General features: G+C 46.6%; 1 protein-coding gene across 2 annotated transcripts in view; it reads left to right on the forward strand.

Moving 5' to 3' along the window:
• The first annotated feature begins 1,823 nt into the window (after window positions 1–1,823).
• Window positions 1,824–25,764, forward strand: part of SH3GL3 (SH3 domain containing GRB2 like 3, endophilin A3) — a 48,034-nt gene continuing 24,093 nt past the window's right edge. For both annotated transcript variants that reach the window (XM_079954340.1, XM_079954339.1), the window contains exon 1: window positions 1,824–2,041. Coding sequence is in view for 1 of the 2 variants with exons in the window: in XM_079954339.1 (XP_079810465.1) it covers window positions 1,997–2,041 (45 nt within the window). In the remaining variant the exon portion in view is untranslated. The remainder of the gene's footprint in view (window positions 2,042–25,764) is intronic.

Genomic DNA, 25,764 nt, shown 5'->3' on the forward strand with positions numbered 1-25,764 from the left:
TCGTGGTATTGTAATTGTTATTAATTAAATGTGTGTACCGCCCTATACCCAGAGATCTCAGGGCCATAGAAGCCAACTGCTAGGAGTGTGGGGGGGTCTTCTGCTTCCCCCAATAAAATATTTGAGGGGGACCAAGCTCCCCCAAAGCTGATGGGCATTGTCATTCAAATGGTGTGCCTGAACCATGTCATGTGATCAATTATGTGAAGAGGAGCTTACCTGCCCCCCCCCATATTTTGTTCAAGTTGGCACCCCTGCTCACTGCAGTTCACAACATAAAATGGCTAGTAAAGGGCCCCCTTAGTAAAGGACCCCATAATGGTTAAGTCCAGTCAAAGTCAACTATGGGGTTGAGGTGCTCATCTCGCTTTTAAGGCCGAAGGACCGACCTTCTGATTCTAAACCACTGAGCCTCTTGGGCTTGCCGATCGGAAGGTCGGCGGATCGAATCCCCACAACAGAGTGAGCTCCTGTTGCTCTGTCCCAGTTCCTGCCATCCTAGCAGTTTGAAAACACATACACATTGTCATGTGAACGTGGATTAAAAACCCACCACTGGAAACGCAGTGAGTGTACAAGAGTGTGACTGCAGTTTGCATTAACACTATCTGTTGTTGTTGTTTAGTCGTGTCCAACTCTTTGTGACCCCATGGACCAGAGCATGCCAGGCACTCCTGTCTTCCACTGCCTCCCGCAGTTTGGTCAAACTCATGCTGGTAGCTTCGAGAACACTGTCCAACCATCTCGTCCTCTGTCGTCCCCTTCTCCTTGTGCCCTCCATCTTTCCCAACATCAGGGTCTTTTCCGGGGAGTCTTCTCTTCTCATGAAGTGGCCAAAGTATTGGAGCCTCAGCTTCAGGATCTGTCCTTCTAGTGAGCACCCAGGGCTGATCTCCTTAAGAATGGAGAGGTTTGATCTTCTTGCGGTCCATGGCACCATATGCCAACACTATATGCCAGACATTATATAATTTCTTACATATCATAATTGATTTTCATTGCTTCGCAATTTGTCCCTATTTGTTGTTGCTCATGGCTTTTCCTGTGTCATAGTCTCTTAGTATTGCCGTGTGCTTTTTAAAAATACATATATGGCTGCTTTAGACAATGAATTAGAACGGTGAACGGTGAAATAGAAATCTATTTGCAAAACTAAGTAAGCAAAGTGAGTAACTGCACGGAACCACCCACGACCGCTCCCAGCAGAAGGTCACATGTGGTCTTTGCAGGATAAAGGCCAGAGTTAAGCGGCTGCAGAAGCCCAGTTCTTGCGCCGCCCTGAACACGCGATAAACGGCGGCTGAGAAACCCTCACACCGCCCTAGTGCGGTCTCCAAACAGGCAGGCGCAGCTGCTGGGAACACGTGCCAGCAAACCCGGGCTTGCTGCTGCGTTACGTGTGAAACGGCCCTGAGCTTACTTTGCAATTGCTGCTGATTTGCAAATTTTAGAAATAAAAATAAGAATCCAGCTGCCTCCTTGACCTCGAACAGCCTTCTTTCTTAAGCCCCTAGAAAGCATCGGGAGGCCTCTTCCGCCGCCCGAGCAGCAAAGGCGCCCTCCGCCTCGTCTTCCTCGCTCGCGCACCCGCGTCTCTCGCTTCCGACGTGGCGCCTCCCGCACGCGGAGCTCCATCTTCCCTCGCCGTCTCTAAGCGATAACGGAGCGTGGGCGTCCCCGCCAAGTTCTCTCCGGGTTTTTTTGCTTAGGTTCCAGCGAACCGACCAATAGCCGGGCGAGCTGCCTTCCGTCTCATTTGCATAGTCGTCGCCGTTGGCCAATGGGCGGGCGTGCAGCGTGTTTGGAATGCTCTGGTCCTCCCCTGCGCGCTCTCCCGGGTGGCGACGGAGCGGGCGGCTGCCTTGGCAGAGCAGCCCGAGGAGGAAAGCTCTTACCAGCTGCTCGGCCGGGGCATCGGCCCTGGAAACGCCTCTGCTTTCCCTTGGCTGGAGACTCCTCCGCGTGCAGCTCTTGCTGCGCCCGGAGCGGAGGGATCATGTCGGTGGCGGGCCTGAAGAAGCAGTTCCACAAAGCCAGCCAGGTAAGAGAAGCTTTAGGCGCTGAGGAAGATGGTTTGTTTGGTAGAAACCTTGCAACCTTCCGTGCCAGGCTCGGAGGAATTGCATAGCACTTTTTATCACCTGCTCTTTTATGTCGGGTCTTATCTATAGCTCCGTATTGCCTACACGGACTGGCAGCAGCCACTCCGACCTGAAGATGCTGGCTGTGGTTGAACCCGGGACCTTTGCTCCACCTGAGGATCTCGGGGGATGTGCTGCCCGTTGAATTTCCCTATCAGATTTTCCTGGGTTCATTGGACCTGGGCTCGTCTCCTGGGCCATTTTGCACATTATGTGGAAGTGAATTTGTGTTTGCTCAGAAAAGAGTTGCACCAGTCACCGGTCCCCCATGGACCCCTGTAGCCAGATGCGTATTTTGCAAATGCCAAGCTTGTGATGTTTGTACATATTTAGGGAACACATCGTTGTATGCACAGAGAGAGAGAGAAAATGTGGGGAGAAGTGAAGAAAGGAAGTCCAGATATCGCTTTGGGCAATCCTTTTCCTGCTCTCCCAGGCGTAGCAACTCCTTTGCCATATCCAGTTTACCTCTTGGGTAACCCCTCTCAGGGAATTCAACTTTCCCCCTCCTCTGGAGGTGACCATGCTTACTCTGGATTAAGCTCTGTTATTGTATGATGGAACTCGCTCTTAAGTAAGCAACCTATATCTGTTTAATTCTTCCACCTTCCGTGCCATAATAGCATTGAAGGAGTGGTTATTATTTCTGATTCTGTATATCCAGGCCTCACATGCTCTTGTGCTAGGTGCTGTATGTGTATGCCATTAAGCCCATGTTTCTGTGTTGTCCACCCCTCGCTCCATAGTCCTGCTTAGTCTAACGCATGGGAATTAAACAGACCATCTTGGATGATTGGGTTGGGTGCCCATTATATGCTAATGATGTTGGTTGGTAGATCTCCAGATCAACATGCTGGTTGGTTTGTAGGAGGTTCTGTGATGTGTGTTTTCCAGTGCTTTGGAGGGGATATTGTGTTTTTGGTTTAGATTTGCTGCGGATTTGTATTTTTCTGAAAGAGAAGTCCTGTTTGCCTCTCTCAGCCTCCCTCAATCCTGGATGTCAGAGATGGGCAGCCTTGAGCTGTCCTGGCCTCTCTCTATGTGGCCCTCAGAGCCCTCACATGACTCACCAGCCCTGTCTCACATCCTCCTTGAGCATTTATGGATGACTGGAACAAATGTGGGCTTTCAGTCCTGGTGACTTTGGCTTGTTTAAGGGTGCAAGAGGTGGACTAAAAAAGGTTCCCTACCCTTGTCGTACGTTAGTGAATGGACTCCATAATCCTCTACAGACTTTTATATGCCCGTTACCTTTTTTTCCATCTGCAAGGATGCTGTTCTCTTCTTCTTTACAGACATTTGGTTGTATCTCTTCCTCTCTATTTACTCCCTAACCCTTCACAAATAAGTCGCCCCTTCTTTCCTCCAAGGCTGGTTTCCTTTTCTTCCCTTGCCAAAGAGAGAGGTATCTTCGTATTACCGTATTTTTCGCTCTATAGGATGCACCAGACCATAGGACGCACCTTGTTTTAGAGGGGGAGAACAAGAAAAAAAATTCTCCCCCTCTCTGCTCAGCGCCCCTTCAGCAAAGCGGCAGGAGAAACGGAGCCCCTACCATTTCTCCTCCTGCTTGGCTGAAGGGGCGCTGCGCAGCTCTCCCTCTCTGCTGAAGCCAGGAGAGTCTTGCTCTCTCGGCTTCAGTGAAAGGAACCTGAAGCCTCCGGAGTGCAGCGGGAACTCGTGCTGCTCTCCGAAGGCTTCAGCAAAAGCAACATGAAGCCTCCGGAGCACGGAGGGAGCTCTCCCTCTGCGCTTCAGAGGCTTCGCGTTGCTATCGCTGAAGCCAAGGAGCCTGCCTTCGCTCCATAGGACGCACACACATTTCCCCTTAAATTCTGGAGGGGAAAAAGTGCATCCTATAGAGTGAAAAATACGGTAATTCTTTGCAGCACGCTTAGGTGGTGGTTTGTTGTGCTGCGAAGCTTTAAAGTGATTTGAAATGATCCAGTCCATCTTGGTGTTGGAAACTGCCTTATACCGAGTCAGAGCCTTGGTCTATTTAGTTCAGTGATGTCTGCACTGATTGGCAGGAGCTCTTCAGGGTCTCATGCAGGCACTCTTTCCTAGTCCTACCTGGAGATGCCAGGAATTGAACCTTCTGCGTGTCAATGTGACCATTTGGCCACAAATGGTCAAAGTGTGAGAGTGCCTTTCAGACTTGGGCTTCTAAAACAGACCTCTAACTTGCCAACAGTTTGTTAATTAGATATATATTCCACCTTCCTTCCAAGGATCTCAAGGGCACATACCTGATTCTTCTCCCCGACCCCACCCCAGTTTTCCCAATTCTGTGATAGTTTAGGCCAAGAAATAGTTGACTGGCCCAAAGTCAACTATTTCCAATCCAATCATTTATTGTGTTTGACTAAAAGCCATTACAAATTCGATTACATATCCAGCAAGTCAATTAAAGCCTGCTAAAAGAAATCCAGAGATATACATCCACTTACAATAAGTCAAATTAATGAATTGCCTGCACAGTCAATGGCATTGTCTTTTATATAGCTAGTGCAAATACTTTTAGCGGCTTTAGCAAATAGGGCTGTTTTGTTTGTGACAAGCGGATCGCAATCAGATAATATATTTTCACATCAGAGTTCTGACCCTGTAGCGGTGCCAACATCTGTTCTAAAAATCTCTTTCTGGGGTTTTGATAGAGCTGACAATGGAGTATATAATGGGGGAGATCTTCTACCTCACCTACCCCACAAATACAAAGTCTTAAATGTCTTGGAACTTTTCCGTATCTTCCACTTAAGACTGATGTAGGCATTGTTTGAAAACAGGGAGCTGTAAATGCAGTTCTCAGGGAGGCAAAGGTAAGTGACTGCAAGAATTGAGCTTTGGTGTGGTTAAAGGTAAAGGGACCCCTGACCATTAAGTCCAGTCGTAACCGACTCTGGGGTTGCGGCGCTCATCTCGCTTTACTGGCGAGGGAGCCGGAGTACAGCTTCCGGGTCATGTGGCCAGCATGACTAAGCCGCTTCTGGCGAACCAGAGCAACGCACGGAAACGCCATTTACCTTCCTGCCAGACTGGGACCTATTTATCTACTTGTACTGGTGTGCCCTCGAACTGCTAGGTTGGCAGAAGCAGGGACCGAGCAACGGGAGCTCACCCCGTCGCGGGGATTCGAACCGCCGACCTTCTGATCAGCAAGTCCTAGGCTCTGTGGTTTAACCCACAGCGCCACCCGCCTCCCTTGGTGTGGTTAGATTTCAGCAAATAGTACCAATGGGAGAATTTTGAGATATGGATCAGAGATAAATATTGCTCGTTATCCTGTTTATAAATCCAAATCCAATCCTGAGGAGGCTTTTAATTAAAGTCAACTAGTTTCATGGCTGAGTGGCAATTTGAACCTTAGCCTTCCCCATCTTAGTCCACCCATCTGGACTATAGTGTGTGAAAACAAGATGAACTGGCTTGCAACTCTTTGCATGTTGGTATAGTGGCATTCCTTCCCCTTCTGGTTGAGAATGTACTGCAAATAAATGACTAACATAGGCATGTGTGGGCAGAGATGCCTGTAAAATGGTTTCAAATGACTTTGGTGATAAGTTTTTTTTTTCTGGGCTCAATTAGCAGGCTGCTCAGACTTGTCTAAGCTCCTTTTGTTCCCTTAAACCTTTGTGTTGCACTGTTTTCTGGTGGGATTTGATCACATATAATTGAAGGGGAAGGCATCCGTCCGGTTGTGCCGATGCAAGTGTACCATGGCATTTCTTCTTTCTCCCAGCGGTCCTCCCTCCTTTGGTCACTGCTGTGGATACACAACCTGACTGATCCAGGCACGGCGGTCATCTGCAAGGGATTTCCACATGGGGGGGCGGGATTGATGTTGCCAGCCTTTGTGTCATGTTTGCAGACATCTTCATAATGCTGAGTTTGTCTGCCAGTGGACCTGGTGCCGGAAACCAGATCCCCATACAGCATGTCCTTGGGGATCCTGTCATCTTCCATTCTGTGGGCATGATCAAGCCAGCGTAGACATCATTGAGGCAGAAGTGTAAATATGCTGGGAATCTGAGCTTGGAGAGCACATATTGGACTCACACTGTCCATGGAGGCGCAGATCAATTCTGTGTCCAGGGCAGCTGTTTATCAGCTCCATCTGGTATGCAGGCTGAGACCCTACCTGCCCGCGGACTGTCTCGCCAGAGTGGTGCATGCTCTGGTTGGACTACTGCAATGCGCTCTACGTGGGGCTACCTTTGAAGGTGACCCGGAAACTACAACTAATCCAGAATGCGGCAGCTAGACTGGTGACGGCCGCCGAGACCACATAACACCGGTCTTGAAAGACCTACATTGGCTCCCAGTATGTTTCCGAGCACAATTCAAAGTGCTGGTGCTGACCTTTAAAGCCCTAAATGGCCTCGGTCCAGGATACCTGAAGGAACGTCTCCACCTCCATCATTCTGCCTGGACATTGAGGTCCAGCGCTGAGGGCCTTCTGGCGGTTCCCTCATTGCGAGAAGCAAAGCTACAGGGAAATAGGCAGAGAATCATAGAATCATAGAATCATAGAGTTGGAAGAGACCACAAGGGCCATCGAGTCCAACCCCCTGCCAAGCAGGAAACACCATCAGAGCACTCCTGACATATGGTTGTCAAGCCTCTGCTTAAAGACCTCCAAAGAAGGAGACTCCACCACACTCCTTGGCAGCAAATTCCACTGTCAAACAGCTCTTACTGTCAGGAAGTTCTTCCTAATGTTTAGGTGGAATCTTTTTTCTTGTAGTTTGGAACCATTGCTCTGTGTCCGCTTCTCTGGAGCAGCAGAAAACAACCTTTCTCCCTCCTCTATGTGACATCCTTTTATATATTTGAACATGGCTATCATATCACCCCTTAACCTCCTCTTCTCCAGGCTAAACATGCCCAGCTCCCTTAGCCGTTCTTCATAAGGCATCGTTTCCAGGCCTTTGACCATTTTGGTTGCCCTCCTCTGGACACGTTCCAGTTTGTCAGTGTCCTTCTTGAACTGTGGTGCCCAGAACTGGACACAGTACTCCAGGTGAGATCTGACCAGAGCAGAATACAGTGGCACTATTACTTCCCTTGATCTAGATGCAATACTCCTATTGATGCAGCCCAGAATTGCATTGGCTTTTTTAGCTGCCGCGTCACACTGTTGGCTCATGTCAAGTTTGTGGTCAACCAAGACTCCTAGATCCTTTTCACATGTACTGCTCTCAAGCCAGGTGTCACCCATCTTGTATTTGTGCCTCTCATTTTTTTTGCCCAAGTGCAATACTTTACATTTCTCCCTATTAAAATTCATCTTGTTTGTTTTGGCCCAGTTCTCTAATCTGTGAAGGTCGTTTTGAAGTGTGATCCTGTCATCTGGGGTGTTAGCCACCCCTCCCAGTTTGGTGTCATCTGCAAATTTGATCAGGATGCCCTTGAGTCCATCATCCAAGTCGTTGATAAATATGTTGAATAAGACCGGGCCCAAGACAGAACCCTGTGGCACCCCACTAGTCACTCTTCTCCAGGATGAAGAGGAACCATTGATGAGCACCCTTTGGGTTCGGTCAGTCAGCCAGTTACAAATCCACTGAGTGGTAGCATAGTCAAGACCGCATTTCACCAGCTTCTTTACAAGAATATCATGGGGCACCTTGTCAAATGCCTTGCTGAAATCAAGGTAGGCTACATCCACTGCGTTCCCTTCATCTACCAGGCTTGTAATTCTGTCAAAAAACGAGATCAGGTTAGTCTGACACGACTTATTTTTCAGAAATCCATGCTGACTATTGGTGATCACAGTATTCCTTTCTAGGTGCTCACAAACTGTTTGCTTAATGATCTGCTCCAGAATCTTCCCTGGTATTGATGTCAGACTGACTGGGCGGTAATTATTTGGGTCCTCTCTTTTCCCCTTTTTGAAAATAGGGACAACATTTGCCCTCCTCCAGTCTGCTGGGACTTCGCCTGTTCTCCAGGAATTCTCAAAGATGACTGCCAGTGGTTCTGAGATCACATCTGCCAGTTCTTTTAATACTCTTGGATGCAGTTCATCTGGCCCTGGAGACTTGAATACATCTAAACTAGCCAAGTATTCTTGTACTATCTCCTTAGTTATTCTGGGCTGTGTTTCCTCTGCTGAATCATTTGCTCCAAATTCTTCAGGTCGGGCATTGTTTTCTTTATCGGAGAAGACTGAGGCAAAGAAGGCATTGAGGAGTTCAGCCCTTTCTGTGTCCCCTGTTTGCATTTCACCATCTTCTCCTCTGAGTGACCCCACTGTTTCTTTGTTCTTCCTTTTGCTACGAACATACCCATAAAAGCCTTTTTTGTTGCTTTTAACCTCTCTAGCAAGCCTGAGTTCATTCTGTGCTTTAGCTTTTCTGACTTTGTGTCTACACATGTTGGCTATTTGTTTGAATTCCTCTTTGGTGGTTTCCCCCCTTTTCCATTTTTTGTACACATCCTTTTTTAATCTTAACTCAGTTAAAAGTTCTTTAGATAGCCACCCTGGCTTCTTTAGGCACCTTCCATGTTTCCGTCTCATTGGTATTGCCTGAAGTTGTGCTTTTACTATCTCCCTCTTAACAAACTCCCAGCCATCATGAACTCCCTTTCCTTTTAGTATTACTGTCCATGGGATCTCACCCAGCACTTCCCTAAGTTTTATGAAGTCGGCTTTCTTAAAGTCAAGAAATTGAGTCCTAGTATGCTTGGCTGCTCCTTTCCGCTGTATAGTAAACTTCAGAAGAGCATGATCACTCGCGCCTAATGATCCTTCCACTTCTACCCCACTAACCAGGTCATCAACATTGGTTAGGACCAGATCTAAAATGGCTGTTCCTCTTGTTGCTTCTCCCACTTTCTGGACAATGAAGTTGTCTGCAAGGCCAGTGAGGAATCTGTTTGACCTTATGCTCTTGGCTGAGTTTGACATCCAGCAAATATCCGGGTAATTGAAGTCCCCCATTACTACTATCTCCCTTCCTTTTGCATGCTTGGCCATCTGTTCCAGGAAGGCATCATCTATGTCCTCCGTTTGGTTTGGGGATCTATAGTAAACTCCCACAATGAGGTCCCTGTTAATCATCTCTCCCTTAATTTTGACCCAAATGCTCTCACTTTGGCTTTGAGGTTCTAAATCTTGGATCTCTTCACAGGTATACACATCCCTGACATATAACACCACTCCTCCTCCTTTCTTGTCTGGTCTGTTTCTCTGAAATAGATTGTAACCCTCCATTATTACATTCCAGTCGTGGGACTTATCCCACCAGGTTTCAGTGATGCCTATTATGTCATATTTAGTTTGCTGTACCAAGAGCTCAAGCTCATCTTGTTTATTACCCATGCTTTGCGCATTAGTGTACAGACATTGAAGTCCATTAATCATTCCCCCGTGTCTCTTATTTAAGGATTTTTTCCTCCCACCACTAGGTCTGTGTGCTGTTTGCTTCATTTGGTCTATGACATTTGGATGATCATGTTCATCAATTGATAGACTCCAACCTTCAGGAGCACTGTCTTCCTCCCCCACATTAGTCAGTTTAAAGCCCTCCTGATGAGGTTTCTGAGATTTTTGGCAAAAACATTCCTCCCAACCGTTGTGAGGTGCAGCCCATCACTTGCCAGAAGTCCATCTTCAAGAAACTGCAGTCCGTGATCTAAGAATCCAAACCGTTCCTGTTTACACCATTTGCGAAGCCAGCTGTTCACTTCCACTATTTTTCTCTCTCTCCCTGGGCCATGTCGTTCAACTGGGAGGACAGATGAGATGACAATTTGTGCATTTAATTGCTTCAATTTCCTGCCCAGAGCCTCATAGTCTCTTTTGATCTTCTGGAGGCTATTGCTTGCAGTGTCATTGGTTCCCACATGAACCAAGAGGAAGGGGTATTTGTCAGTGGGTTTTATGATTCCTTGTAGTCATTCAGTTACATCTTGGATCTTAGCCCCGGGGAGACAGCACACTTCCCGAGACATCTTGTCAGGCCCACAGATCACTGCTTCTGTTCCCCTCAGTAGGGAATCCCCTATCACCACTACACGCCTCCTCTTAGGTTTGGTCGGGGTTCTTCCGTGATCTGTCCGTTCCAAGGTCGCCTGCACATTCCCTGAGGACTGACTTTGCTGCTCGTCTTCATATACCTGATCGACTGTAACGAGGGAGAGATCCTCAAATGGAGTCTGCTCTTCGTCTTCCATTCTAGGGGAGAGGACCTCAAAGCGATTGTGTATTTCTAAACAATCAGAGCGAACCCTGGGCCTCCTACTTCTTTGAGTCACGTTTCTCCATATATCTGGCTCCTGTGTTGGTGAACTAGCCTCCTTCTCAGGGGAGTCCCCTGTCTCCTCCTTGGTGGAGACGGTGTGCTCTGTTGCTTCCAAGAAGAGCTCCAGCTCTCTAATTCTTTGGAGCGTAGCCACACGTTCCTCCAGTTGCTGGACTTTGTCTTTTAAGAGGGCAATCAACATGCAATTGCTGCAGGTAAAGCTGCCTGCAACCTTTGGCAAGATGGCAAACATTGTGCAGGAACCGCAGGCGACTGCAGCTGTTCCCTCACTCTCCATCTTGAGAACGTGTCGTTGGGGCTGGCTACAGTGGTCCTCCATCATAAGAAGCGTGCAGACAGGACAAGTAACTCCCCCCCCAAAGGGCCTTCTCGGTAGTGGCGCCCGCCTGTGGAACACCCTCCCATCAGATGTCAAAGAGATAAACAACTACCTAACATTCAGAAGTCATCTTAAGGCAGCCCTGTTCAGGGAAGTTTTTAATGTATGACATATTAGTGTATTTTTGGTATTTGTGGAAGCTGCCCAGAGTGGCTGGGGAAACCCAGCCAGATGGGCGGGGTACAAATAAAATTATTATTATTATTATTATTATTATTATTATTATATTGGTTTGAGACTTTGAGGTTTGCCAAGTGATGCTCAAAATCTTCCTGATGCAGTGCATATGGAAGGTGTTGAAGTATAACTCCTGGCTGGTATAAGTTGCCCACAACTCACTTCCATAAACCAGCATGTTCAACACTCAAGCCTGGTAGATCTTCATCTTGGTATTCGATGTTATTTTCCCATACCCTTCTGGAGGGGCGAGCCATTGCCGTAGCTGCCTTGCCAATATGCTTGACCAGCTCAGCTTTGATTGAGCTGGTTATGGTGCAGCCCAGGTCAACAGAATCATCTACCACCTCAAGCGTGTGGTCATCAGTGCTGATGCGTGGAGACTGAGATAGAGGACTCAGCTACACTGAGTCAATTACAGACATACCTTGGAAGTCGAACGTTCGACTTCCAAAATGTTCGGGAACCAAGGCATGGCTTCTGATTGGCTGCAGGAAGCTCCTGCAGCTAATCGGAAGCTGCGGAAGTCACGTCGGACGTTCGGGTTCCAAAGAGCGTTTGGAAACTGGAACAATCACTTCTGGTTTTCTGGTTTTTGATCGTTCAGGAGCCACTAGAGAGAGGTCTGCTTGAATTGTTTGCTGCAGCGCTTTTTATTACACAGCAACCAAGTGTTTTGCTTATGTGAAGGATACGTTTGTCCACTTATTCCCCACTCAGAAGCTTAAAACTAATGAGTAGCCACTTTTTTGGGCGCTGGGCAGGGGGGAATTTGACATTTAATTTAATTACATTCAGGGCTTGCCCACACTTCTGCTTGTCTTGCGCATAGAAAGCTCGGGTCCCATGCTTTCTAGTAGACAGGTCTGAGTGGTTTTTCCTTTGTCCTACCACTTTCCCCAAGCAAAACTGATTGATGATTGTTCCCATTCAGCAATAAACAGCAGGTTTTCCCAAGAGAAGACAAGCCCTAAGAAATTGTGATTGAGTTTTAAGCTTGATGGTTACTCACGCAAGGCACAATACTTAGTTTCAGACAAATGCTCCTAACAGAAAACTTTAAACTTTAAAACCTCAGCACTCTTACTAAAACTAGACTTGGGATACACGCTCCCTCCCTAGAATGACTATTACTGTTACTATACCAGCAGCACTTCTCCAGCCTCTAGGATTTTTATTTTCCCCTCAGGAAATCAAACCAGGATGCCCTCCCTAGCTAACCCCTATAATCCCTAACAGCACAGGTCTCTTTCTCCCCAGGTCCCTATTTGACTGGCTGACAATCCCCATCTAACAGTGGGGCTACCTTTGAAGGTGACTCGGAAACTGCAATTCATCCAGAATGCAGCAGCTAGACTGGTGGCTGGGAGTGGCCACCGAGACCATATAACACCGGTCCTGAAAGACCTACATTGGCTCCCAGTACGTTTCCGAGCACAATTCAAAGTGTTGGTGCTGACCTTTAAAGCCATAAATGGCCTCAGCCCAGTATACCTGAAGGAGCGTCTCCACCCCCATCATTCTGCCCGGACGCTGAGGTCCAGCGCTGAGGGCCTTCTGGCGGTTCCCTCCCTGCGAGAAGTGAGGTTACAGGGAACCAGGCAGAGGGTCTTCTTGGTAGTGGCACCTGCCCTGTGGAATGCCCTCCCACCAGATGTCAAGGAAATAAACAACTATCTGACTTTTAGAAGACATCTGAAGGGAGCCCTGTTTAGGGGAGTTTTTAATGTTTGATCTTTTATCGTGTTATGAATGTACTGTTGGGAGCCGCCAAGAGTGGCTGGGGAAACCCAGCCAGATGGGTGGGGTATAAATAAATTATTATTATTATTATTATTATTATTATTATTTTATTATTATTATTTCAGGGCAGTTCACAAGATAAAAATGCAAGATACTTTTAGAATGCTACATGAAGTTTTCCTTTTGATCAATCTTGCATCGTTATAACACCCTTAACACTGCAAGGGTATTTACTTGTTTCCTTTCACAGGCTGGCTTTCAGGTTTTGTTTGTTTGTTAAGGCTTTCGTAATAGAAAAAAAGAAAACATTTCAGAGGTAAGATCAGGTCCTTCCTGATCAACTGCGAGTTCTGTTTGCTCAAAGCAGCCTTTCCCAATCTGGTGCTCTCTTGATATTGTTAGATTCCAACTCGCAAGGGGCATTTCTGATTCCCTCACCTTCTCTATCCACCTATTCTCCAACTCAGGGTCCCCACACCCTCCATTAACTGGCTTGTCTTGGAAAGGAGGATGCAAAAAGTCTAATGCAGCTGCAGAAACTTCCCTGCAGTTATCTGGGCCCCTGGAGAATGCCTGGCGGGCTGGGGTTGGGGCTCCGCAAAGCGATCTAGGTGAGACAGGTACAGGAGCCCTGAGAGAACAAAGCGTTGGCAACACAAGTAGACAGAAGGGAGTCAACCCATATTCAACTTCTGCATATCCAGCTGGCCCTGCCTACCCCAACTTCCCCTGAACCTTCTACAGGGTCTTCTCCCTTCTTCCACCCTCCTCCCACTAGTAACTGCCTCTTTCCCCTCAGCCACCATGTGCATTTGTGACATCACAGGAAGTTTGTAGACAGCGGCAACTGCTAGGAATGCATCTGCACACCCTCCCATCCCGGTACTGGAAAGGGGAATGTCATGAACGTTACTTAGATGTAACCCTCATTCAACAGCATCATCCAGGCATCTCCACTGACCAGCCTGCCAACTTCCCCAATGAATATCCAGTGGTTCATTCACTCAGAGGGCAGCCAACACCACTCTCTGAACATGTAATTCCCAGGAATGCCATATCTGGTGGGTGACCTGCGTCTACTCTCCAGCATCAATTCACAAATATCCACACAGCTTTTGTCAACAGCCTTCTGAAGGTGAATTTCAATCAGCTTACATGCACAAACTTCAGCCCTGCAACATCCTGGGCTTCCACATGCTAATCACATCAGCTTCCTCCCCCCCCCCCATTTCTCCCCTGTTTTATAACACAAATAATGAACACAAGCAAAAAAACAAACAATACAAACAAATTCTTGTCATATCCTTATTTTTCTAAACATTGTTAAGTGGGCTTCCCCCAGTCCCATGTATCTGATTTTCATTTTACTTCATCTTTAGCAGTTTACATATATCATAGTTTCTAACGATCTTTTTTTTAATCACACTTAAAATAACTTCACATTTTATCACTTACAAAGAATACTATTTTAAAATACACTATCTTCTACTTCTAACCCTACAGCCTATATCCACTTCCAAAGCTATTCAAAGATTTAAATATGAATCACATCAGCTTCTGTCCACCAACAATTGCCAGCAGCGGCGGAGCGTATGCCTGCGTGGCCCAGGGCGGGTGCGCTCTCGAGGGGGGCGTGGCGCAGAGAGTGGCCTTCCAGGCACGGGATAGCCGCTAGGATGCCTGGAGTGGCGCACGCGCCCTGCAGCCGGGGGCAGAGCGAGCCACTCACGGGGGCAAAGCGAGCCATCCATGGTGGACATTTGGTGCGCCACCTGCCTGCGACTTCCAAGCCTCCCCCAAGCTGTCAAAATGAAGAGGGAAGGGGGAATTCCACAGTTCAGGGTAGGCTTGGGAGTCGCTGGTGGACGGCACACCGAATGTCACCCCCCTCAGTGAGGGCACCCGGGACGGACTGCCCCTACACCCCTGACCACCAGCTTCTGCCAGGTCCATCGCCAGCTTCCAGCCACGGATATCAGCTGCTTTCACGCCGCGATCCTGCCCAGCAGGTCCACTTGCCTTCTCGTTGCTTCACAGAATCCCATTGATGGATGATTACCTCCTTCCATCTGCCACTTCACCTCCCTGTGGAAGGAGGCACCAAGTGTTGAATAACACGGCTGTTGTCCACTGTGTCCTCCTCAAGCTTTCGCCTTGGCATTCCCCTTGGGCTGCTTTTGTACAGTGGTGCCCCGCAAGACGAACGCCTCGCAAGACGGAAAACCCGCTAGACGAAAGGGTTTTCCGTTTTGGAGGCGCTTCACAAAATGAATTTCCCTATGGGCTTGCTTTGCAAGATGAAATGTCTTGCGAGTTCCTGCGGGTTTCCCCCCCTTTCCCCCCCCCCTTTTCCTAAGCCGCTAAGCCGCTTATCAGCTGATCCGCTGATAAGCCGCTTAACAGCTGATCGCTAAAAGCCGCTAAACCGCTAATAGCGCTAATCCGCTAAGCTGTCAATGGGCTTGCTTCGCAAGACGAAAAAACCGCTATACGAAGAGCCTCACGGAACGGATTAATTTCGTCTTGCGAGGCACCACTGTATATCCACTGAGCTGCCATGTGCTTTTGTGACATCACAGGACATCCACAGTCAATAGCAGCAGCTGGAGAGGCCTCATCATCATCATCATCATCATCATCACCTCAGGCCTCACAGTGGTGGGTGTGGCTCAGCGGCCATTTGCCCCTTTGCTTATGGTGTACAGCTCACTCCTTATTTGTAATGACACCAGAGAAAGGCATGCCATAAATCTATAGGGGTGTGTGTGTCATTTTTTATCCTGATGGCTGCATTCCCTTGGGTCAATTTTTCCATGTATGGGAGCCAACTCCTAGGGGCCGAGGTCTCTTCACCCCCTCCCAAATATTGATTAGTTTCAGTTGCATCAGGTGTGCTTGAGAGAACACCTGTTTGGGTTGAATAATACTGTAGATTAGAGAAGCCAGTATAAGTTACAATTTCAGCTGAATTTGGGGGAACCACTTGAAGCATCTGCTGTGTTGAGCTATTTTAGTTGCTTTTGTTTGATTTGTTCATTGCAAACAGCTGAAAGCCTGTAAATTTTGATAATAAACCTGATTTGCAATAGAGGTTGAATAATTTTGATCTGAATGTATGACTTAGTGTGATTTGTACTTTTATCTATGGATATAAGTAATAATTCTGTGAACTGCCCTGAGACCCCCGAGTATAGGGCGGTATATAAATTCAATTTTCACCATATTTTTCGCTCCATGAGATGCACCTGACCATAACACGCACCAAGTTTTTAGAGGAGGAAAACAAGAAAAAAAAATATTCTGAACGATACATTGGATGTATGATTTTTGTGGTTCATGCTGTGGCCACAGACATGTTATTTGACAGTGAGTTTGGGGTAAAGGTAAAGGGACCCCTGACCATTAGGTCCAGTCGTGGCCGACTCGGGGGTTGTGGCGCTCATCTCACTTTATTGGCCGAGGGAGCCGGCGTACAGTTTCCAGGTCATGTGTCCAGTATGAGTAAGCTTCTTCTGGCGAACCAGAGCAGCGCACGGAAACGCTGTTTACCTTCCCGCCAGAGTGGTACCTATTTATCTACTTGCACTTTGACGTGCTTTCAAACTGCTAGGTTGGCAGGAGCAGGGACCCAATGCAAAAATCCTGAGAATCCATGTGGATCTGTGCTTTGTAACCACGTTTTTTGTCATTGTGGCCCCACGCAACAGTGGATGTGTGATTTTTTGGGGTGCAGACTGTAGCCATGGACATGCTATGTGATCTGATGGTGAATTTGGGGTGACCCAATGCAAAAATCCTGAGGATACATGTGGACCCGTGCTTTGCAACCACATTACAAGGAAGAAAAAAGTGTGTCTTATGGAGCGAAAAATATGGTAGTAATAATAATAATAATAATAATAATAATAATAATAATAATGCTGCTGCAGAATGAATACCCATGGGTATGGTGATGGATTGTTCTCCCTTCAGTGCTGTCCCTCCATAGACATTCAAAAGAATTTGTAAACCCTCAACTATATCCAGGAATTGCGGGGGTTGGGGCACTTTCCACTGTCGAAGTCTCCATGTGTGCTGGCAACATGCCCTCCACTCCTGACCTTTCAAGTGGTGAGCATAGAGATCTGCAAAGAGAGTCTTAACAGCATTCAGGCAAGCATGGATAGAATCTCCCTGCTGACCCAAGAACTCAATTCATGCAAAGTGGGGTCTCCTGGATCATTGATGACAGGCCCAGCACGTGCACCCCACTTTGTTTGGAGCTCCCCATGTTCTTCTTCTGGACAGGGAGCTGCAGTTAGATGCCTTATCTTTAAACACGTATCCCAGTACAGAGATGTGTTTCGGGACCTAGTTCCATCAAGACACAAAAATTCCTCCCATGTGCATATCTCCTTTACTGAATTGGGACAAATGAATGCATTTCTTGCTAAAAAACAACAGCAGTGAAAACGGCTGCAAAACATTTATGCTGCGGCATGTCTAGAGAGTTGTCAACAGTGCCTGTGAACGTGTCGCCTGTGGAAATATCTGTTTTCCAAAATAGGAATGGCTCAGCCTCTCTTACATGATAGATTTAATTAGTCCTGGTCTGTATGAACTCTGTGAAACAGGGTGTATCTACATTAAAAAATAAAAAAACCAAAACCATTGCCTTTGCGATGATTAAATCTGACCTCTTCCCAACAGGGTGTCTATAAAATTAGGGATGTGAAACAATGGGGGTTTGAGCCTCCTGCTGCGCAGGCCCACGCACTGGGGCAGCATCTTCTGCTAAAACAATTTAAAGATTTTGACCCCCTGCTGGTTTGCAAGCTAGCAGAGCATTGATGCTGCGTAAACATTTGCCATCTGGGAGCTCTAGAGGAGCAGCTGTTGAGGCTGGTGGTAGGTGGATTGCAGAAGGATTCATCTATGTAAAGGTCCTCCGTTGGAAAAATGGGCCCACGATTGCTCCTAACTGTGGTGAACAACTGTTTAACAGAAGAAGATGTTATTTCAGCAGCAGCGAGTTTTCAAGTTCCCCCAGAACTCTGCATCAGGCGAAAGGTTACACAAACTAGGAAGTGGATGGGGGATGAGGACAAAATCGAAAATTTTAAAAAGTACAAAAATGTAGACTGGATGTTTCACCATTCGGTCAGGTTTTAGTCTCAGCTACAGGATGGATATTGCTACATTCACGCTATATATTTAAAGCACTACAAAGGAACCTTAAAAAGTCATGATTTCCCCCAGAGAATTCTGGGTTATTATATTTACTGGTGTCTGAAGTTTATACCCTGCTTTTTGATGGTTGATCATTCCAATTCTTGAGTTTCTCAGATAAGTACAGTGCTTACACTTTGTTCCCAGTTACATATAGACCACATTCACACTATGATACCACTTTAAACAGTCATGGCTCCCCCCCAAAAGAATTCTGGGAACAGTGATTAGTTAAAGAAGGCACCTATATACTTCCAGAGCTACAGTTCCAAGAGTGTTTAATAATGAACTTCTCTTCCCATGGAACTCTGGGAATTGTAGTTCTGTTAGGGGAATTGGGTTCTTCTAAAAGCTCTCAGCAGGGACGTGGGTGGCGCTGTAGGTTAAACCACAGAGCCTAGGACTTGCCGATCAGAAGGTCAGCAGTTCGAATCCCCGCAACGGGGTGAGCTTCCGTTGCTCGGTCCCAGCTCCTGCCAACCTAGCAGTTCAAAAGCACATAAAAGTGCAAGTAGATAAATAGGTACCGTTCCAGCGGGAAGGTAAACGGTGTTTCCGTGCGCTGCTCTGGTTTGCCAGAAGCAGCTTAGTCATGCTGGCCACATGACCCGGAAGCTGTATGCCAGCTCCCTCGGCCGATAAAGCGAGATGAGCGCCGCAACCCCAGAGTCGGTTACAACTGGACCTAATGGTCAGGGGTCCCTTTACCTTTACTAACAACTCTCAGCACCTTTAACAAACTACAGCTTCCAGGATTCTTTAAACGTTATTCTTTTGGGGAAGCAATGTGCATTGCTTGTGCTTCAAATATATCGTGTTCATGGTGGTGCTTGTTGATGGCAAACACCAATTTTTGTGCCAATGAATTCTGTAAATTAATGATGTGCTGTGTGGAGGAGTTTATTTCTTGTCCTATATCTCCTGTCAGCTCCATTAGATGACCCTCAGCTTCTGGTTACTCTTGAGAGGAGCAAAAGTGCTCTTTCTTTCTCTGCACCAGCGTCATTTATAAACCTCTGTCATACTGCAAATTAAAGAGATTCGAAGACTGTTTACAAATCAGATTTCTCTGTGGTTGCTTGGAAGCTATTCAGAACATGCTCAGTTATCCCAAGCAAATGTATGGTGTCGGTTTAAGTTAAGTTGGCAAAATAGAAGTGAATTCTGAAAGGGGAGATGAGAATGCACAAAAGGAACAGTCGGAAGAATGAAAGGTGAGCTTGCCTCAGGAAGCATATGATTCCTGCTGAGCTTTCTTTTAAAACCCTCAGAACAAAGACTCTGGATTGATCAAAGGCTGCACAAAAGAAGAAGCTAAGAAAAAGTGTCGCACTTGGAATGCTATGCACAATTCTGGTTGAAAGGACATTGAAGAGCTGGAAAGCTACAAATCCGCTCCACTTCCCCAGTGGGAGGGAATTGCGGTGGACCGCGTGGCCACCCACTCCCCACCGGGGGGGCGGGGGACTTTGTCCCCCATTGCCTGGGGGATCCCGGCCACGTCAGAGCCCGGCCAGCCAATCCGCTGGCCAGGGGGTGTGGCCGGGGCCGTTTAAACGGAGGAGCGAGCCAGAGGACTTTCTTTTTGGCTCGCTTCCTCAATCACCCGCCCTTCCTCCCTATTTTGCAGGTTAGGCAGTGGCCTTGCTATGGACTTCGGTTGGTCGCCTTGGTTGTCCGAGGGGCCTGGTAGGAATTTTTCCACTTGGCAAATTGGCATTGGCCACTTGGTTTTCGCCTACCTCGTAGCAATCATCACAACTTTGTTAGGGTTGCGGTTAGGCATTGTTTGACCTTGTGGGGGGGGGGAGGTGTGGCCATCACCTGCCCCTCCATGCTTAAGGGCATTCTGTTAAAGGAATACGGGGGTGTTGATCTAGTCTGAAGCCCGGCTGGGGGCTAGGGCCTTGACACGCCCCTGATGGGTACACCAGGGGGAGCTCGAGTTGGTACGCATCAACAGGGCTCCCCCTACCGGTGGTTTACCCTTACCGGACTTCCTGCACATTTTAGAGTCATAGAATTGCAGAGCTGGAAGGGACCCTGAGAATCATCTCGTCCAACTTCTGGAATATGCAGCTGTCCTATATGGGGATCGAACCTGCAACCTTAGCGTTATCAGCACCAGGCTCTAACCAACTGAGCTATCCAGCAGGACCATTCAACACTTAAATTTCACCCGTGGCTTAAATAGCTTCTCCCTTTCATCTTGCTGCAACTGATTTTCCTTTCTGGCTAGTCATATTTTTAGATCGACAACTACCGTATTTTTTGCTCTATAAGACGCGCCAGAACCACAAGACGCACCTAGTTTTTCGAGGAGGAAAACAAGAAAGAAAATATTCTGAATCTCAGAAGCCAGAACAGCAAGAGGGATCGCTACTCAGTGAAAGCAGCAATCCCTCTGGCTTCTGCGATAGCTGCGCATCCTGCATTCGCTCCATAAGATGCACACACATTTCCCCTTACTTTTTAGGAGGGAAAAAGTGAGTCTTATAGAGCAAAAAATACGGTATGTCTTGGTTTGGTTAAAAAACTAATAGACATAGGCTGGGTTTACAGATGTCTGCTTCTATACCCTTTTTATTTATGGATCTGTCAAGCTGCAAGTTAAGGGTAGAGCTTGTTTTTTAAACTCCACTTCCAATTACCTGTCAAAGTTCCTTAATCAACATGAATTTTTGGGCCAGAGAATGCCCTATGGACTAACTGGGCCTTTCATGAATAATGCATCACAGTTGCAGAGATGTTAGGGAGCCAATGATCTTGCAAGTTCCCAAGTATTTTAAGAATCACCATCTTGCTTGCACCTGGCTCTTTCCAATGCTGGCCAGCATTCTTTGATTCCATAAACTTGTTAAGAATTAGATGTACGATCTGCCATACATTACATTACTGGATCCAAAAATCTATGTCTTTCAGCAGTTCTGGGTCCCTTAATAAGGTCCGCATTGGAGAGAGTCATTCTTTCTGTAAATCATCAATGCGCAGAGAGCATAGCAGGAAAATTGCAGGGAGGGAATTGAATGTGTATACTATTTATTTAAAATATTTCTTAGCCAGCCTTGATCAAAAAGATTCCTAAGTGGTGTACAAAGCTGTGAATAAAACTATTAACCCAACATAGAAATACAACATATAAGCATAGGCAAGAGTAAGAGGCAAAGTAAACATGTAAAATTAAAGAGCAGGGTAAGGCAAAGTATTGATTAAAATGTCATCTGAACTTCCTGGGTAAAGAAGAGGGTTTCAACCTGGCACTGAAAATACTGTAATATCAGCATGCCGTATTATGAGCGCAAGTCCCCAAAAGAGCATTTTTGGTGAATGGTTTCTTCTGCAATACTGCTTCTAACTCTGTTTGCCTCCAGACAGTCAGTATTTTGCAAGATGGATTCAAGGGCATACAGGAAATTTAGGCTTTTGCACAATTAAAGTGGATTAAAGCACTTTAAGGGACACGGGTGGCGCTGTGGGTTAAACCACAGAGCCTAGGACTTGCTGATCAGAAGGTCGGCGGTTCGAATCCCCCGACGGGGTGAGCTCCCATTGCCCGGACCCAGCTCCTGCCAACCTAGCAGTTCGAAAGCATGTCAAAGTGCAAGTAGATAAATAGGTACCACTCCGGCAGGAAGGTAAACGGCATTTCCGTGCGCTGCTCTGGTTCGCCAGAAGCGGCTTAGTCATGCTGGCCACATGACCCGGAAGCTGTACGCCAGCTCCCTCAGCCAGTAAAGCAAGATGAGCACCGCAACCCCAGAGTCGGTCACGATTGGACCTAATGGTCAGGGGTTTCTTTACCTTTAAAGCACTTTAGCGCAGCACATCCACATTCCGACTTAACATCAGGAAGAACTTTCTGATAGTAAAAGCTGATCGACAGTGGAACAGACTCCCTGGGAAGGGTGTGGACTGCCTTTCCTTGGAGGTTTTCAAGCAGAGGTTGGATGGCCATCTATCACGGATGCTTTAGCTGAGATTCCTGCAGTGCAGGGGGTTGGACTAGAATGATCATTGGAATCATATAATTCCATGATTCTAAGCAGGTTGTCTGGAGGAGCCCTTAATCTGTACACAAAACTGTATTCCGAAAGAAATGAATTTGCTGGCTCCACACACTAGTTCTATAACACAGGCTTGCGGGACAGTCGCCTCCATCTTTTCCCCATCTTTTTGTGCCTGCCAAACAGCCGTGTCACGCTTATGATAATATTTTATTTTCTTGTTAATTACGCTGTTTTAAATGTGCATTTTATATTTGACTTCACATAGCAATGGTGTTTTTTTGAAATGTTTAAGATTTTTTTTTGTTAACTTTGTTTGTGTTTGATATGTATTCTGTAGTTGACCTTTGCAATGTTTTATTTTGAAATCTTTAAGATAATATTTTAGCTTTCTGTTAATTATGTTGCTTTGACTATATACTCTATATTTGACTTCCTTCGGAAATGTTTGATTCTGGATTGTTTTATTGATGCTTTAATATGCTGTAAACCGCTTTGACATTTTTCTTAAAAATATAAAGCGGTATAGAAATGAACTAAATCATCATCATCATCATCATCATCATCTCCATTCAACCAAACTCCAAATGACTCTTCACCAAGCCAATGTCTTATTGTGTTGCATCACGTTGGACCATCATATAGATTCATATGGTTCCTTTAGTTAAATTAACAGTGGCAACTCTCTGTTCCTCTCTTTAAGTTCCCCTGTTCTCATATGTGTTTATCTGCTGTCATTTGGAACTGAAAGTGACCTACATGAGGTTCCTGTCCAGGCACTGAATTAGACCTGGGCCTGCTTAGATTCAGAAAGGTAGTTCTTGTGGGTTTCTACAGACTATGCCAGAGTGTAAATTTCTGGTTTCCTCCATCAATTCTGTTTGCTAGAAATGACTAACCAATGACTTCCTGAAATGTTAGGCATCTCTTCTCCCCACCCCCGTTTTGCGATTTGCCATTTCACATATCACTGAATAGCAAATCATCCAGGCAAGACAGTAGGGACTTGTCAAGGAAGTCTTGAAGATTTCAGAGTACAAAGTACTTTTTTGTTGTGTGAGAAGAATAAGCATCAGCAGTCGAGTTATTCCAAAAGATCCATGTGGCACAGCCTGGCAGAAACTGACTCCTTCCCTGGAAAGTGCAAAATGGTGTTATCGTCACAGAACCTTGCTTGATTCGCTTGTCGACAAAAATGGTCTTTGTCTGCCTGCGCTTTATCTGAAATTTTGCTGCATAACTGTCCCAGAAGCTAACTGCATTTAACACAAGAGAGAACCAGGCACCATACTGGTTTCAGGAGTGTGAGAAAGGCCCTTTTGACACATGGTCCTAAATGCATGGAAACCCCTTTTCTGAATGTGGCTTGCTCTCGGTCACATGGAATTGACGCTCTTCTCCTGATGGGGTGTGCAGATTTTGTTGTTTCGAATCATGCCATTGAATTATGGGAGTTGTGATCTGGCAACATCTAGATCAGCCTTTCTCAACCTTTGGTCCCCAGATGCAGCTGGACTCTAACTCCCATCATCCCAACTAGCAGGACCAGTGGTCAGGGATGATGGGAGTTGTAGTCCAGTAACACCCAGGGGGTGTCCCAAGGTTTAGAAAGTTTGCTCTAGATACTACCAGATCACAGCTTTCACAATCCTTTACTCTATAACAACAACAACAACAACAACAACAACAACAACAACAACAACAACAACAACAACAACTTATTTATACCCCGCCCATCTGGCTGAGTTTCCCCAGCCACTCTGGGCAGTTCCCAGTCAAATGTTAAAAACAGTACAGCACTAAATATTAAAAACATCCCTAAACAGGGCTGCCTTCAGATGTCTTTTAAAGATAGGACAGCTGCTTATTTCCTTCACATCTGAAGGGAGGGTGTTCCACAGGGTGGACGCCACTACCGAGAAGACCCTCTGTCTGGTTACCTTTAACGATCCTGGCTAGTGGTAATAGGAATTGGAGCCCCACAACATTTGGGGGGGCCCATAAGCTCTGATTTTTATCTAGGCCTGCAGTAAACTTGCTTACTGCTTGCAAGCAAAAGATGGGGTTAGTCTACTGAGGCCTCTGGACCATGTATCAGTGGTGCTGTGGGAAAATATCTCAACAACCGAAAGGCAGCAAGGTCACAGTGGCACAAAACAAATCACTTGCTACAACAGAAGGGAGAGCGCCTGGTGGATCACATAAGATTTATTGCCAGCTTTTTGCCTTGAAAGCAAGAGAGTAACAACACATCATTCTGCATCTGTCTCCTCCCCCCCCCCCCTTTATTATCTAATTCCCAGACAAATGCTGGGCATCTTTTTTCCTCCCTTGTGATGTTCTGCTAGAGTTCCTTGTGTGGTGGCGTCATTTTCTATTTTCCATTTTCAAGGTAGAGGAATTTCTAAACAAATATAACCCAGGCTCCTTGTTTGGTAGAATGCCACAATGGCAGGTCAATAAACACCCTCTTGCAAGCAGACTTAACAGGAGCAAGGCTCTTTTTATAGCTGGGCAGTGAAGTAGGGAAGCGTCGTAAAAGAGACAAGGCAAAGCAAACCAAAAAAAAGAGAAGTGTTGGAGGTTGCAAGCATTTGGTTATAATGGGCTGCAGGGCCAGGCCGAGATATTTTGGCACCTGAGGTGAACCACAAAATGGCTCTTTCCTCCTGTCAGGGAACAAGGGCTGAGCAAAGATCTGCATCAGGAACAAGGGTGGGAGGAGACCAGCAGTGGCTCCTATTTGCCAAGAGGCCACTGTGGAGGTGGCATGGGCACTGCCAAGGAGGCAACAGATCCAGCCTCCAAGCAGTTGATGATGCCACATGCGGCAGCAGGAACAGGCGGCGCATTCCTTGGAACATGGGTAGGCAAACTAAGGCCCGGGGGCAGGATCCGGCCCAATTGCCTTCTAAATCTGGCCCGCGGACGGTCTGGGAATTAGCGTGATTTTACATGAGTAGAATGTGTGCTTTTATTTAAAATGCATCTCTGGGTTATTTGTGGGGCATGGGAATTCGTTCATCCCCCCCAAAAAATAGTCTGGCCCCCCACAAGGTCTGAGGGACAGTGGACTGGCCCCCTTCTGAAAAAGTTTGCTGATTCCTGCTTGGAGGCTTGAACTGCTGCCCCATGGATCCTGCCGTCTGAGGCGCATAATAAATAATAATTATTATTATTATTATTATTATTATTATTATTTTATTGTTTATACCTCGCCTACCTGGCTGGGTTACCCCAACTACTCCGGGCAGCTTCCAGCAAAATATACGTATATAAAAATGTCAGACATTAAAAACTTCCCTGAATAGGGCTGCCGTCAGGTGTTTTCTAGAAGTTGTGTAATTCTTTATCTCCCTGACATGTGATGGGAGGGCGGTCCACAAGGAGGGTGCCACTGCAGAGAAGGCCCTCTGCCTGGTTCCCTGTAACTATGTCTCTCAGTGAGGGTGAAATATAGGCGGGTTCCCATGAGGCAAGACGCGGTGATAGCAGCAAGAACCTTTATTGAACCACATAACTGGGAAATGGGGGCAAAGCAACTGCTTATATGCATTCCTGAAAGCCAGGGCCACTCCTACTCCTAACGTGATTGGCTGTCTAAACTTCCAAGCTGCGAATCACAACTCAGAGTTCAAGGACCAATGGCAGAGGCCTAAATCCTGAAATGTTCTGTAACTGGATATCTTGTATTGAATCGTAACACAGGAGCTCAGAATCCTTAGTCTAGACTGAACCTCAGGCAAACACAGACCACTGAATACATAACAGAGGGAACTGCCAGAAGACCTTGGAAGTGGACCTCAGTGTCCGGGCTGAATGATGGAGGTGGAGACACTCCTTCA

The sequence above is a fragment of the Podarcis cretensis genome (assembly GCF_951804945.1).
Source record: "Podarcis cretensis genome assembly, chromosome: 14".
Classification (NCBI taxonomy): domain Eukaryota; kingdom Metazoa; phylum Chordata; class Lepidosauria; order Squamata; family Lacertidae; genus Podarcis; species Podarcis cretensis.